The 16,477-nt window shown below is 54.4% G+C and overlaps 1 protein-coding gene across 2 annotated transcripts in view; it reads left to right on the top strand.

Annotated features, from left to right (window-relative positions):
- The window catches only part of MROH1 (maestro heat like repeat family member 1), a 103,249-nt gene that overhangs the window by 54,149 nt on the left and 32,623 nt on the right, over window positions 1-16,477 (top strand). For both annotated transcript variants that reach the window (XM_075352781.1, XM_075352779.1), the window contains 6 exons: window positions 1,647-1,769; window positions 1,952-2,031; window positions 2,561-2,678; window positions 3,814-3,909; window positions 3,992-4,096; window positions 4,409-4,544. In XM_075352781.1, the coding sequence (XP_075208896.1) occupies window positions 1,647-1,769; window positions 1,952-2,031; window positions 2,561-2,678; window positions 3,814-3,909; window positions 3,992-4,096; window positions 4,409-4,544 (658 nt within the window). The remainder of the gene's footprint in view (window positions 1-1,646; window positions 1,770-1,951; window positions 2,032-2,560; window positions 2,679-3,813; window positions 3,910-3,991; window positions 4,097-4,408; window positions 4,545-16,477) is intronic.

Genomic DNA, 16,477 nt, shown 5'->3' with positions numbered 1-16,477 from the left:
TCCTGAAGGTGCGAAAATGACCTCTACAAAGTATATAGAGTTTCTGACTGACAACTTCTGTCCATGGTACAAAAAGCAGAAGCGTGCCTTCAGGAGCAAAACCATCTTCATGGATGACAATGCACCATCTCATGCTGCAGAGAATACCTCTGTGTCATTGTCTGCTATGGGCATAAAAGGAGAGAAACTCATCTTCCCCTGACCTCAACCCTATAGAGAACCTCTGGAGTGTCATCAAGCAAAAGATCTGAGGGTGGGAGGCAGTTTACATCAAAACAGTAGCTCTGGGAGGCGATTCTGACATCCTGCAAAGAAATTCAAGCAGAAACTCTCCAAAAACTCACAAGGTCTATGGATGCGAGAATTGTGAATGTCAAAGAAGGGCTCCTGTGTGACATGTGACGTGGCCTGTCTGGAGGTTCTGGATGTAAATCGCTTTTTATTTCGGTGAATGTGACCTCCTAATGCTGCGAATTCCACAAATCAGCATTTTCACTTCTATAAAACATATAAAATGTTTAGAAACTCTCCGGTGCCTAATAACGTGGAACAGGAGGATTACACTGGTATCATCGGGAGGTTTCTACAATAACACTCCATGTATCCTCTAACGGGTGAGGACTGTTATTAGACGGACGTCGTCTGCACCGAGCATTGAGGAAAAGCAGAGAACAATATCATGTGCATAATAATTTGGAACATGGTGTAGAAGATGGCTGGGGGTTGTGGTCACTATGCAGATGCAGGCGACGCGGTTGGTATATGGAGGTCGGCGTGCGGAGGATGGCGAGGGGGGGGCGTGCAGGTCGGCATGCGGAAGACAGCCAGGGACGCGGTGGGTATATGGAGGACGGCGGGGTACGCGGTGGGTATATGGAGGACGGCGGGGTACGCGGTGGGTATATGGAGGACGGCGGGGGACGCGGTGGGTATATGGGGGACGCGGTGGGTATATGGAGGACGGCGGGGGATGCGGTGGGTATATGGAGGACGGCGGGGGATGCGGTGGGTATATGGAGGACGGCGGGGGACGCGGTGGGTCTATGGAGGACGGCGGGGGACGCGGTGGGTCTATGGAGGACGGCGGGGGACGCGGTGGGTCTATGGAGGACGGCGGGGGACGCGGTGGGTATATGGAGGACGGCTGGGGATGCGGTGGGTATATGGAGGACGGCGGGGGACGCGGTGGGTATATGGAGGACGGCGGGGGATGCGGTGGGTATATGGAGGACGGCGGGGGATGCGGTGGGTATATGGGGGACGCGGTGGGTATATGGAGGACGGCGGGGGATGCGGTGGGTATATGGAGGACGGCAGGGGATGCGGTGGGTATATGGAGGACGGCGGGGGACGCGGTGGGTATATGGAGGACGGCGGGGGATGCGGTCCGTATCTGCGGGTTGCGGTGACATCTCTCCCAGGTGAGGACTGTGTGTTTCTTCAGCAGTGATGTTCTCTGAGCGGAGACTTTCTGGTGTCACCTGATGATGATGATGATGATGTTGATGATGATGATGATGATGATCCCGTTATTAGTGGCTGCAGGGTCTATTTGGTGGAATCAGTCCTCACATCTGGGTACATGGAGCGCCCCCTCCTGGGGGATACATTGCTCCCTCCTGACTGTCTCCTTTTTTTCTCCTCAGGACCTGACCCTGAAGCTGAGCCTGATTCGCAGCATCTCCATGATGGGGATGTCCATCTGCAGCAGCTCGCAGGCCGGGTTCTTCCACTTCAGCCGCAAAGCTGAGCTGATCAGCCAACTGATGGTGAGAGCGAGCCCCGTCCTGGGCCAGGGTATGGCGCCCCCTCTCCCGTCTGCCACGTGGGCCCCCTTTCCCCACCTCACGTGTGCAATATGCTCTCTCCCCATGCCCCCCAACGTGTGCCCCCCCCCCCCCCCCGTCACATGTGCCATCCCCACCCCTTCACGTGTGCTGCTTTTCTCCAGGAGTTCCTGAAGCTGGAGCCCGTGGACGTCCTGAAGTCTCCCCTGCGGCACCGCGCCCTCGCCGCCTGCTCTTACCTGGTGTATCCTAACTCAGATCGGAACTCCCACCATTGTGAGGGGTGGAGCCTCTATAATATCCAGCTGTTGGGGGATTTTTTTTGTACCCACAGGCTTACTGACTGTTTCCCTCCTGATCAGGGGGCGGTATAGCGGTGCAGGCTTCTCCGCCTCCTCTGTGCTACCTTCCTGTCTGTAGGTGGGGGAGGGGTGTGCACAGGCTTGCTGACGGTTTCCCTCCTGATCAGGGGGCGGTGCAGACTTTCCCGCCTCCTCTGTGCCGCCTTCCTGTCTGTAGGTGGGGGAGGGGTGTGCACAGTCTTGCTGACGGTTTCCCTCCTGATCAGGGGGCGGTATAGTGGTGCAGACTTCCCCGCATCCTCTGTGCCGCCTTCCTGTCTGTAGGTGGGGGAGGGGTGTGCACAGGCTTGCTGACGGTTTCCCTCCTGATCAGGGGGCGGTATAGCGGTGCAGACTTCCCCGCCTCCTCTGTGCCACCCGCCTGCTCCTCACCATGATTTCCCTAGATTATGCTTCTTAGTTTGTGGTTAGTAAATTGGAGCCGCCTCTGAGCGACGCGGAGAAGGCGGAGCTGATGAATACGGCGCTGTCCTGCGTCTTCCCGCTGCCGCCCGTGTCTAGCGGGAGCCTGGGAGAACTGCACAAAGAGGTAAGAGCCCCAATGTGGGAGGAGTCTACACAGCCATGTGGAGGCACATGACTAAATCCAACAAATGACATGTAAGGGGGAGGGGCTGAATGCTTGTGTGAACCGAGGGGGGGGTGGCCACTTGTGAGAAACGAGGAGGAGGGCGGAGACTTGCGTGAAACGAGTGGGGACCGTGGACGTTTTTGTTAAGAGGGGGAGTGCCAAGGCGGACAATTTAGTATTCCGAGGGGGGAGGGGTGTGGGATGACAGCAGTCCCAGCAGACAGTGAGTTAGGCGTCCACGTATCTGTGACTGGCTGGTTTAGGGCTGATGTGACCGGAGAGCAGGGTGGGTTTTGGGCAACGTGACCAGAGAGCGGGGCGGGTCAGGGGCGACGTGGCCGGAGGGCGGGGCGGGTCAGGGGCGACGAGGGCGGGGCGGGTCAGGGGCGACGTGGCCGGAGGGCGGGGCGGGTCAGGGGCGACGTGGCCGGAGGGCGGGGCGACGTGGCCGGAGGGCGGGGCGGGTCAGGGGCGACGTGGCCGGAGGGCGGGGCGGGTCAGGGGCGACGTGGCCGGAGGGCGGGGCGACGTGGCCGGAGGGCGGGGCGGGTCAGGGGCTTCGTGGCCGGAGGGCGGGGCGACGTGGCCGGAGGGCGGGGCGGGTCAGGGGCGACGTGGCCGGAGGGCGGGGCGGGTCAGGGGCGACGTGGCCGGAGGGCGGGGCGGGTCAGGGGCGACGTGGCCGGAGGGCGGGGCGGGTCAGGGGCGACGTGGCCGGAGGGCGGGGCGGGTCAGGGGCGACGTGGCCGGAGGGCGGGGCGGGTCAGGGGCGACGTGGCCGGAGGGCGGGGGCGGGGCAGGGGCGACGTGGCCGGAGGGCGGGGCGGGGCAGGGGCGACGTGGCCGGAGGGCGGGGCGGGGCAGGGGCGACGTGGCCGGAGGGCGGGGCGGGGCAGGGGCGACGTGGCCGGAGGGCGGGGCGGGGCAGGGGCGACGTGGCCGGAGGGCGGGGCGGGGCAGGGGCGACGTGGCCGGAGGGCGGGGCGGGGCAGGGGCGACTTGTCTCGAGTATGTGGCAGATGGTGAGCGTACCTGTTGTTGGTGGGTGGGTGTACACGATGGGCCTCCTCACTTCGGGCCGCTCTCTCTCCAGGTGCTCTACCAGGACACGATGGACGCTCTGTCGGAGCTGCTCCGAGGTCTCCTCTTCTGGAACATCACCCCACAGGGGCTGGAGGATATGTTCCAGGTGGGTGGTCACACGGGGTGTCTCCTCCTCCAGGGGGCCATTATTGGGGTTCAGGACGTCTCATTGTGTTTTGTTTCGGTAGATCCTCAACCCCTGGATCAGATCCAGTAAGGAGCACGAGCGGGAGCGAGCCCTGGAGATCAGCAGCGCCCTCCTGGACTTCTACCTGCACAAGCTCAATGTCAATGTGAGGTCGGCCACATCACATGGTCAGGGGTCCCCTCCAGTGCAGGAGGTCCCGGTGACACCACAGCTCCCCAGCGGCACAGAGTATTTCAGCAGAGGAGTGGCAGAGTTATATAGTGGGAGTATTTCAGGAGATGATGCCTTTAGCCTCTCCCTGTATCCCCCCCGCCCGTTTCTCCCCCACACCACACGCTGCCCCTCTGCTCCTCACTGCTCTGCCCATGACTGGTCAACTGCTGCTCTGGTAACGGCTTGTACATGTTGGGGGTTGTAGTCTCCTGGTACTGACCACCTCTGCCTCCTTGTCCCGCAGTGCGTGGTGACATTCCATAACCTGGGGCTCCTGGTGGGCCGGTTGTCCCCTCGCTGCTCGGACTCTCTGGCTTCCATCCGGCAGCACACGCTGGACTGCATCTATTCCCTGCTGTACATCCAGCTGAGATATGAAGGTAAGCGGCGCCATCTCCTCCTCTGACCATGCAGGAATGTACCGCCACATGGCAGCCTGGGCAGGCAGTACACACCACATACACTGAGGAAAATAAGTATTTGATACACTGCTGATTTTGCAAGTTTTCCCACCTACAAATAATGGAGCGGCTGCGGGTCTGCAGCTCACAGGCGGGGCTGCCTAGCCTGGGCCTTTTTTTTTTTTTTTTTTTTGAGACCACAAATGATGACCTAACTTTTCGTTTTCTGCAACGTTTGTAAACAACGACTCAGTAGAGGCAAAAATTCCAATGATTTGACTACTACACACAGGAACCGGCGCGTGGGCTACCAGCATGCATTACTGTGGGAATCTTACTGCACTAAAATGCTGCGTATTGGTCCTCCCCAGCCACCGTTCGCCCCATCATCCGCGTCTGCTACTTCTTCCTCCTCAGTCACCGCACCCAGTGTTCTCTCACATAGGTCTCCGGCCGCAGAACCTCCTCTTGTTTACCCGCTACAGTCGGGGTGAGTGAGGGACCGTCGGCAGTTACGGACGTGACCGTGCCTGGTGCTTTAGAACGATCTCAGACGCCGAGCACACCACGTGTTTCTCAATCCACCATTACACCTCCGCCTGCACCTCCCGCACCGTCCACCGCTCTCTCCTGCACACCGTACTCCACCCTCTCGGCACAGCAGACAGCCCTCGGTCCCGCAGTTCTGGTCACGTAAACGATCGTTTCCTCCCACACATGGCAAAACGAAGAGCTGGAACTTCACCACATCGAAACTGTTGGCCACGGAGATGTTGACTTTCTGCCTGGTGGATAGACTATTTCCGAAACCTCCTGGCTGTCGCAGTCCCCCAGTACCAGTTGCCCAGTCGCCTGTGCCTGCGGTACACCATCATGTTGCAGAATACATTACCCGTTCCTTGAAAAACTGTCTCCCGGGGGCATTTCACCACTGACACCTGGACGAGCAAGCACAGTCAGGGGCGTCATCTCTCCGACTGGGTGACTGGAGGCTGCGAGGACAGGCGGGGAAGGGGCTGCTTCCCAAGTGTTGAACTCCCCAAGGCTTGTGGGAAAAACCTCCTAGATCTACCGCTTCCTCCACCTACTTTAGGGCCTCCACCTGTGCCCTCAACTTCTCTTTTAACCCATTCATGATCAATGACTTACTATTAAGTCATTGGTTGTGTTTCTCCAGTTACTGCGAGCGCTGGCGGCCAGTCCGAGGTAATCCCCGCACATGTCTGCTGATCTGATCAGCAGACATGTGTGCCTGTCTTTTAGATCGCACTGTCAGACTCTGCGATTTTAAAGGACCGCGGTAGGGATACGTTGTTCCCCTCCACCATCGGCGGCCCCATGACGCGATCACCGGGCACCAGTGTTACCCTGACAGTGCGGGGTCAGATGATGACCCCTGATGCTGTTATGAGTCCCTTTCTGTGAAAGCCGGCAGAGCGCAGCATTTCTCACGATCAGAGTGATGCTGATAATGATGAAGCATCACTCTGATTAGCAGAAGCGATCAGACAGCGCAGTCACACGTCCTCCTAAGGGGACTAGTAAAATCAATAAAAATTTAAAAAAAAAAAAAATTCTTTTTTTTTTTTTTTTTTACAACATGAAAAAAATCGTTTAAATCGCCCTCATTTACCCCATTAAACATAAACAAAAAAACCCCCCACACATTTGGTATCACCCTGTTCTGATACGCCCGATCGATCAAAATATAAATCAATTAATCTTAGTGGTACACGATGTAGCGAGAAAAAAAATTCCAAACGCCAAAATTAACGATTTTTTTAGTCGCTGCAACATTGCATGAAAATACACTTAGGCTCGGTTCACACTAGAAAAAGGATTTTTGTCGCCATGTTCAGAGACTCGCAGCGTTCTCATTTTTCGGGATCCGGGGCTCAGTGGTTAATTTTTTTTGAGTCTTGAGCTGACGTTTTTTTAATTCCACCATTTTTGGGTAGATGCGAAGTTTTGATCGCCTTAGGCCTTGTTCACAAATTACGTTTTTACTCGCGTTTTTTTGCGTTTTTGCAGCAGAAATTTCATGAGAAAATGGTTGTAACCTTTCTGCAGACATTCCCCAGCAAAACGTATGGAAAAAAAAAAAGTAATAGCTGTGCGCACACTGCGTTTTTTTTTTTTTTTTTCCTCAAGAACAGAGTTTCTTGAGAAAAATGTGTGAAGTCACTTCTTCTTTTCTGCAGTTTTATGCCATAGATAATGTTTAAAAAAAAACAAAAACCCGCAGGGACCAACCTGCGGAAAAAACGCACCAAAAACGCATGCGGTTTTCCGTGCATTATTGGTGCGTTTTTTTGACCGCAAGTGCACTAATCTTTCAGACTCAAGAAATTTATTGAGAAAAGCGCAATTTTTTTTTTTATTTTTTTTTTTTTTTTTTTTTGGACAAATTTCTGAATTTTTATTTCACCCCTTATATAAAAGTAAAAGTATACATGTTTGATATCTACAAACTCGCACCGACCTGAGGCATCACAGCGACACATCAGGTTTACCTTATAGTGAACATTGTGTATTTTCACTTCTTTTTTACACCATTTTTCCACATTTGGAATTTTTTTTCCCGTTTTCTATAGTACACTTTATGGTAAAATGAATGGCGTCATTCAAAAGGACAAGTCAGCCTGCATAAAACAAGCCCTCCTATGGCAATATTGATGGTAATAAATATATATATATATTATATATATAATTTTTATTTCTTTGTCGCTCCATTGGGAGACCCAGACAATTGGGTGTATAGCTACTGCCTCCGGAGGCCACACAAAGTATTACACTAAAAAGTGTAAGGCCCCTCCCCTTCTGGCTATACACCCCCAGTGGGATCACTGGCTCACCAGTTTTGTGCTTTGTGCGAAGGAGGTCAGACATCCACGCATAGCTCCACTGTTTAGTCAGCAGTAGCTGCTGACCATGTCGGATGGAAGAAAAGAGGGCCCATACTAGGGCCCCCAGCATGCTCCCTTCTCACCCCACTCTTGTCGGGTGTTTGTTAAGGTTGAGGTACCCATTGCGGGTACGGAGGCTGGAGCCCACATGCTGCTTTCCTTCCCCATCCCCCTCAGGGCTCTGGGTGAAGTGGGATCTTACCGGTCTCCAGGCACTGAGGCCGTGCTCCATCCACAGCTCCTGGGAATCTGCTGGACATGGAGCGGAGTATCCTCAGGGACATGGCCCTGCTACGTTAAGGTACTCTGTGTCCCTGTGGGGACCGCGCACGGACACACGGCAGCATTGCTGGGTGTGTTAGTGCGCCAGGGACGGCGGCGCTGCCCGCACTAGTGCCATCGCACACTACAGCTTGCTGGGTGTGTTAGTGTATTAGGGGACTACCGCGCTAACCGCCGTTGCCATTTTTATTTCGGGCGCGGCTGGGACTTGTGGTGCGCCGGGGACTTCCGCGCCGACCAAGGCTTATATGCCGGCCGCGCTTATCACTCGAGTCCCCGGCTTGCGCGGCCTAGTCTCACTTCGTTTCCGCCCACAGACCTGCCAGTCAGGGTAGGGGCGTAACGCTGCACAGCACGGCAGCGCTGAGAGCTGGAGTATGCTTTGCATACTCCACCCCTCTCACTGTGTGCACTGTGAAACCGGCAGCGCTGAGAGCTGGAGTATGCTTTGCATACTCCACCCCTCTCACTGGATGCACGGTGAATCCGGCAGCGCTGAGAGCTGGAGTATGCTTTGCATACTCCACCCCTCTCACTGTGTACGCTGTGAAGCCGGATTCCCGCACTTTCTCAGGCACGCCCACGGCTTCCTCCTCTGCACAGGACGCCGGCAGCCATTCTTGTCAGTGTTTTCTGTAGCGACAGAAGAGACAAGTTTAGGAATCCCTGGCAGGGATTCGGATAGTCACACAACTGCTGTGACCAGGCGTTAAGCAGCACCTGTGGGGCTGACTCCACTAGTGCCGAAGTGCACATATACATATATGCTTATTCACTATGCATTGCACTGTTTAGCTGCATTTTTGTATATACCCTCCTTGATTGTGCGGAGGACATAACAGCATATTGTCTGTGTAAAACAGAGGTGCAGAAGCACATGTTTTCTATGCAGCCGGTACAGCATGTACGGCTATATGGCCGGCAGTGTACAGAGACCCCCATTGTATACTACGGAGTCTCTGCTAACCGTCCAGGACATGGGGACGGTGCCTGCAGTATTTACTGACAGTTTTTCTGAGACTATGGCTATGATACTAGAAGCCTTGCAGTCCAGACAAGTCTCTCAAATCCATGGCCACTGTTCACATTATCCATGGTCCCCCTCAGTGGGAACAATGAGCTCCGAGGGGTCATGTGCTTCCCAGAGTGACGGCTCTGACACGGACGACAGTCCCAGATAGTCTGAGAGGCTCACTATGAGCGGCCATCGACTTCATCACACTAGTCAGGGTCCCAGCAAGCGGACTCTCTGTGTGATGTGGCGGAGATAGCTGCTTAAGATCTAACTGACTGACAGAGGGATCTCTGGTCGAAATCCATCTATGAGGCTATCGGCGCGCTGTTAGCTCCAGCATTCGCAGCCGTAGAGGCACCCCAAGCTACTTCAGCTTGTCTTACACAGATGGACACGGTCACACGTACATCTGTTCCGCAAGTGTCATCCTTAACCGCTCAAATGTCTGCATTTGCGTCTTAGGCGATTAATGCTGTCCTGGACTCTACGACCCGTACGGCAGTGGCGTCCGCTCACTCCGTGGTTTTACGCAGGGCCTGGGTGTTAACTGAATGGAAGGCAGATTCTGCTTCCAAAAAAGGGCTTAACCAGTTTGCCTTGTTCTGCTGACCGACTGTTTAGTGTGCGTGAGATGTAATCATTAAACAGTTCAAGAGTAAGGATTCTTCCTTACCTCAGCCCAGACAAAACAAACCCCAACATACCAAGGGACAGTCGGGGTTTTCGGTTTTTTCAAGGCTCGGGCAGGTCCCATTTCTCCTCGTCCAAAGAGGACTCAAAAGGATCAGAGGAGCTCAGTTTCTTGGCGGGCTCAGTCACGCCCAAAAAAGACAGCCTGAAAACCCACTTCCAAGAGGCTTCCTCATGACTTGCGGCCTCCTCTCTCCGCATTCTCGGTCGGTAGCAGGCTCTCCCGCCTTGGCGATATTTCGCTGTCACAGGTCAAAGACCGTTGGGTGAGAGACATTCTGTCTCACGGGTACAGGATAGAGTTCAGTTCTCGTCCTCCAACTCAATTCTTCAGAACTTCTCCACCTCCCGACCGAGCCGACGCTCTTCTGCAGGCGGTGGGCACTCTAAAGGCACAACGAGTGGTGACCCCCGTTCCTCTTCAGGAACAAGGTCACGGTTTTTACTCCGAATTATTTGCGATGCCAAGAAAGGACGAGTATTTCCGTCCCGTTCTGGATCTAACACGGCTCAACCAGCTCGTGAACACCAGGCGGTTCCGGATGTAATCCCCCGCTCCGTCATCGCCTCAATGTTTCAAGGAAATTTCCTAACATCGATAGACGTCAAGGATGCTTATCCCCACGTGCCGATTGATCCAGAGCTCCAGCGTTTCTACGCTTTGTTATAAGACGCGAACACCTTCAGTTCGTAACCCTGCCTTCTGGCTGGCGATAGCCCCACGGGTCTTCGCTAAGGTCATGCCAGCAGTAGTACCAGTCCTGCAATCTCAAGGTCACTCTGTGATCCCGTGTTTGGGAGATCTACTTGTCAAGGCACCCTCATAAGGAACATGCCAACACAGCCGAACGTTGCGCTGGAGACTCTCCAGAGTTTCGGGTGGATCATCAACTTTTCAAAGTCAGATCCGACCCCGGGCCAATCACTAACATATCTAGGCATGGAGTTTCATACTCTCTCAGCGATAGTGAAGCTTCCGCTAGACAAACAGCGTTCACTACAGACAAGGCTGCAATCTCTCCTTAGGATCAGTCGCACACATTGAGACGCCTCATGCACTTCCCACGTAAGATGGTAGCAATGGCGGCAGTCCCTTTCGCGCAGTTTCATCTGCGTCCACTACAATGGGACATTCCCCGCCAATGAGACGGGAAGTCGACGCCCATCGACAGAGACGTCTCCCCTTCTCAGGCGGCCAAAGAATCTCTACGGTGGTGGCTTCTTCCCACCTCATGGTCAGAAAAAAGGTCCTTCCTACCCCCATCCTGGGCGGTAGTTACGACAGGCACGAGTCTATCAGAGTGGGGAGCAGTTTTTTCTCCGCCACAGGGCTCAAGGTACGTGGATTCAGCAAGAGTCCACCCTTCAGCTCAATGTTCTGGAAATCAGAGCAGTGTATCTTGTCCTACAAGCCTTCCAGCAGTGGCTGAAAAGCAAGCACATCCGAATTCAGTCGGATATCTCCACAGCGGTGGCATACATCAACCACCACGGAAGAACACGCAGCCGGCAAGCCTTCCAGGAAGTCCGGCGGATTCTAACGTGGGTAGAAGACACGGCATCCACCATATCCGCAGTTCACATCCCAGGCGTGGTAAACTAGGAAGCAGACTTCCTCAGTCGCCAGGGTATGGACGCAGGGGACTGGTTTCTTCACCCGGACGGGTTTCAGGAGATCTGTCGCCGCTGCGGGATGCCGGACGTCGACATAATGGCGTCACGGCACAACAACTTTATTCCGGCTTCATAGCACAGTCTCACGATCATCGAGCTCTGGCGGCGGACGCCTCAGTTCAACATTGGTCTCAGATTGGCCGAGGAGGTCGGGGTTCCCGGATCTGTGGTACCTCACGGTAGGCCAACCGTGGCCACTACCAGACCGACCAGACTTGCTGTTTCAAGGGCCCTTTTTTCCATCTGAACTCTGCGGCCCTGAACATGACGGTGTAGCCATTGAGTCCTGGATCCTAGCGTCTTCAGGATTATCTCAGGAGTGGTTGTCACCATGACGCAGGACAAGACGCCAACGTCCGCCAAGATCTACCACAGATCGTGGAAGATATTCTTCTCTTGGTGCTCTGCTCAAGGAGTTCTCCCTGGCCATTTGCATCGCCTATTTTTCCTTCCTTCCTACAATCTTGGTTGGAAAATAGTTGGTCGCTCAGCTCCCTTAAAGGACAAGTCTCAGCGCTATCTGTATTTTTTCAGAAACGCCTAGCCGACTTCCGCAGGTATGCACGTTCCTGCAGGGAGTTTGTCTTCTCATCACTCCGTACAAGCGGCCATTAGAGCTCTGGAGTCTGAACAAGGTTCTAATGACTCTCTTGAAGCCGCCTTTCGAGCTTTTGAAAGTTGTTTCCCTTTCCGTATTTCACAGAAAGTGGCTTTTCTAGTAGCGGTCACGTCTCTTCAGAGAGTGTCCGAGCTAGCAGCGCTGTCATGCAAATCTCCATTCCTGGTCTTCACCAGGACAAGGGGGTTCGGCGTCCGATTCCGGACTTTCTCCCTAAGGTGGTATCCCACTTTCATCTCAATCAAGATATCACCTTGCCTTCTTTGTGTCCTCATCCAGTCCATCAATTTGAAAAGGATTTGCATCTGTTGGATCTGGCGAGAGCACTCAGGATCTACATTCCCGCACGGCGCTCCTGTGCCGCCCGGATGCACTCTTTGTCCTTGTCGCTGGTCAGCGTAAGGGGTCGCAAGCTTCCAAATCCACCCTGACTCTGTGGATCAAGGAACCAATTCTTGAAACCTACCGTTCTGCTAGGCTCCCGGTTCCCTCAGGGCTGAATGCCCATTCTACCAGAGCCGTGGGTGAGTCCTGGGCATTACGGCACCAGGATACGGCTCAGCAGGTGTGCCAGGCACCTACCTGGTCGAGTCTGCACACTTTTACCAAGCATTATCAGGTGCATACCTACGCTTCGGCAGACGCCAGCCTAGGTAGACAAGTCCTTCAGGCGGCGGTTGCCCACCTGTACGAAAGGGCTGTTTGACAGCCCTACCACGAGGTATTCTTTTACCCACCCAGGGACTGCTTTTGGACATCCCAATTGTCTGGGTCTCCCAATGGAGCGACAAAGAAGAAGGGAATTTTGTATACTTACCGTAAATTCCTTTTCTTCTAGCTCCAATTGGGAGACCCAGCGCCCGCCCTGTTTTCTTAGGGTGTTTTTCGGTACACATGTTGTTCATGTGAATGGTTGCAGTTCTCCGATGTTTCTTTGGATTGAATTGGTCTTTAAACCAGTTATTGGCTTTCCTCCTTCTTGCTTTTGCACTAAACTGGTGAGCCAGTGATCCCACTGGGGGTGTATAGCCAGAAGGGGAGGGGCCTTACACTTTTGAGTGTAATACTTTGTGTGGCCTCCGGAGGCAGTAGCTATACACCCAATTGTCTGGGCCTCCCAATTGGAGCTAGAAGAAAAGGAATTTACGGTAAGTATACAAAATTCCCTTCTTTTCTTAATTCTTTCCTGGATGAGGGGGAGGGAAAAAAAAGGAAAATCCCCTGGGGATGAAGGGGTTAATGTAACAGGCGTTACAACAGTGCAGAGCAAATTCCCCCCCCCCCCCCCCCCCGTAACAGCGTGTCCCTCCCCCGCCTGTGCTCATGGTGTAAGTGTCTGTCCTCCTTTGTGCTGCTTCTGCTGGGGGATTGTTTGTTCCTCTCATCATGGCACTTCTCCAACCACAACTTGGTAAACAGAACAGAGCCAGGAGTCTACGGTCCATTCATGTATCAGATGTCTAGGGGGAGTTGGGTCCACCTAAGGGGCTGATCCCAAGAGCGAAGAACAATGAGACTCATGTTAGGTTAGTTGGATCTCGGCTGGAGAAGGACTAGGATCTATAGCTGAGGCTGGATCCTAGGGCCTGTGTATGGACTGTTACAGACTGGAGATCAGTGGCCACGTGGGATTGTGTTTTGTTGTTCCCCCTGTTGGACTCAAGGAACTCATATAAGGACCATTGCCCTATTTTCCCTGGCATCGGAATAGCAGGCGGTGCCCCTGGATCTTTTGTTTTGTTGTGGACTCCTTGCAGACTTTAAGGATCTATATTTGTTTGGTGCTTTATCTTTGTGGTTTTAATAAAGCCCTTTGGATTGTTCCTTGGCCTGGCGTCCCTCACTGCTCTGCCGCATACGCCGCCCCCACCCCCCACCTCCGTACAGTTCGGCCAGGGCTCATTGCAATGAGAAAGCATTGGAGAACGCAGTCGCAGAGTTGTGGACCGCTATCCGGGCCGAGTTTGATCGATGGCGGTCTCCTCTGAACCTGGAGCCAGGGAAGGCCGTGTCCAATAACTGGTGGCGGTACTATACCGAGGTAACCCCACTCACGGGCCTTGCATGGCGCACGTCCTCAGCCTGGTTGTATAGCAATTTGTAGACCACTATCCCGGCCTGGATGTGGCGCTGCAGAAGGCACGGTCGCTGTGCGCTCACTTTCACTGTTCACACCTCGCGGCTCATCAACTTGCATCGCTACCGAGGTCTTTCAGCATGCCGGGTAACCGGTGGATATTTGATGTGTCGACACGGTGGAATTCCACTCTGCACACATTGCAGTGACGAGATGTGGTGCAAGTCATGACGCATAGTCTGAGACAACGCAGTCCAGTCATGGGGCAAATCAGGATTGCAGAGTGGATACAGATGAAGGACCTCTGCACCCTTCTGCAGAGTTTCAAAATGGCTACTAAGGTTATTATTAATAATAATATTTATTATTATTATTATTATTATTATTATTATTATTATTATTATCATAGCGCCATCAATTCCATGGCGCTTTACATGTGAAAGGGGTGTACATAATAGGGACAAGTACAATATTCATAAACCATACAAGACACAGACAGGTAAAGAAGGAGAGAGGACCCTGCCCGTGAGGAGGAGAGAGGACCCTGCCCGTGAGGAGGAGAGAGGACCCTGCCCGTGAGGAGGAGAGGAGGAGGAGAGAGGACCCTGCCCGTGAGGAGGAGAGAGGACCCTGCCCGTGAGGAGGAGAGAGGACCCTGCCCGTGAGGAGGAGAGAGGACCCTGCCCGTGAGGAGGAGAGAGGAGGAGAGAGGACCCTGCCCGTGAGGAGGAGAGAGGACCCTGCCCGTGAGGAGGAGAGAGGAGGAGAGAGGACCCTGCCCGTGAGGAGGAGAGAGGACCCTGCCCGTGAGGAGGAGAGAGAGGAGGAGAGAGGACCCTGCCCGTGAGGAGGAGAGAGGACCCTGCCCGTGAGGAGGAGAGAGGACCCTGCCCGTGAGGAGGAGAGAGGACCCTGCCCGTGAGGAGGAGAGAGGACCCTGCCCGTGAGGAGGAGAGAGGACCCTGCCCGTGAGGAGGAGAGAGGACCCTGCCCGAGAGGAGGACCCTGCCCGTGAGCAGGAGAGGGGAGGAGAGAGGACCCTGCCCGTGAGGAGGAGAGAGGACCCTGCCCGTGAGGAGGAGAGAGGACCCTGCCCGTGAGGAGGAGAGAGGACCCTGCCCGTGAGGAGGAGAGAGGACGCTGCCCGTGAGGAGGAGAGAGGAGGAGAGAGGACCCTGCCCGTGAGGAGGAGAGAGGAGGAGAGATGACCCTGCCCGTGAGCAGGAGAGGGGAGGAGAGAGGACCCTGCCCGTGAGGAGGAGAGAGGACCCTGCCCGTGAGGCCTCACAGTCTACAAGGGATGGGTGAGGATACAGTAGGTGAGGGTAGAGCTGATTGTGCGGCGTTGTATCAGACTGAGGGTTACGGCAGGTTGTAGGCTTGTCAGAAGAGGTGGGTCTTCAGGTTCCTTTTGAAGCTTGTCAAGGTAGGCGAGAGTCTGTGTTGTGGCAGAGCATTCCAGAGTATGGGGGAGGCACGGGAGAAATCTTGGATGCGATGGTGGGAAGAGGAGATGAGAGGGGAGTAGAGAAGGAGATCTTGTGAGGATCTGAGGTTGTGTGCAGGTAGGTACCGGGAGACTAGGCCACAGATGTAGGGAGGAGACAGGTTGTGGATGGCTTTGTAGGTCAAGGTTAGGGTTTTGAACTGCAGTCGTTGGGCGATGGGAAGCCAGTGAAGGGATTGGCAGAGAGGAGAGATCAGGGGGTAGCGGGGGGAGAGGTGGATTAGCCGGGCAGCATAGTTTAGAATAGATTGTAGGGGTGCAAGAGTGTTAGAAGGGAGGCCACAGAGCAGGAGGTTGCAATAATCCAGGGGGGGAGATAAGGGCTAAGATGGTTAGCGCTGACAATGCCGTCATCCGCATCACTATTCCGGTCATCTACATGCTGGAGCGCATTTTGAACAGTCTGCGGGAGGAGGCCGGGGTCCCAGAGGAAGAGGATGCGGCATTATCCTGCCACCAACACGCCATGCACTTGGACCTCACAGAAGTCCCTGACGCATAGTGCAGCAAGATGGTGCTCATCTGCAACGTGATGCCCGTATTGTTAGGATTAGAAATGGTGCGGACTACTGGGTTGTCACTCTGTTACGTCCACGGTGCAAGAGTAAAGGGAGGTGCGGATGCTGGAGAAACAAGCTTGTAGACCATCTTAAGAGTGGTTTTCTTCAAGACAGCCGTGAGACGCACCGCGTGCATGGCAGTTCTGCACTTCCAACCCCGAGAACGTTATCGCAGAAACAGCAGCAGCAGTTTAAGTGGCAGAAGCAATTTCTGAGATTTGTGGCACATTTATTCCACCATCGCATGCACCAGCAGAACAGAGAAGTCTGACACATAGTGAACGACTGGAGAGGACGGTGCAGAAGGACCTAGCGCTCAATATGGATGCCACAAGGGAGATATTGGACCCTTTTGCTTTTTGGTCTTCACGCATTGGAGGTTTTGGCCTGCCCGGCAGCCAACGTTGTCAGAACGTGTCACCAGCGCTGCTTGTAGTGTCTTGACGGATAAGCGCATCCAGCTGTGCCCTGAAAGTGTAGACCGCCTAACGTTCATCACTATGAACAAGTCATGGATCTCCAATGACTTTTCCACCCCTTTCCCAGACTGTGCAGACTAGGCGATGGTGTAGTTTTCATTTA

The sequence above is a fragment of the Anomaloglossus baeobatrachus genome, chromosome 6 (genome assembly GCF_048569485.1).
Source record: "Anomaloglossus baeobatrachus isolate aAnoBae1 chromosome 6, aAnoBae1.hap1, whole genome shotgun sequence".
Classification (NCBI taxonomy): Eukaryota; Metazoa; Chordata; class Amphibia; order Anura; family Aromobatidae; genus Anomaloglossus; species Anomaloglossus baeobatrachus.
The sequence above is the reverse complement of the archived record's forward strand: the minus strand, read 5'-3'. Positions and strand labels throughout refer to the sequence as shown.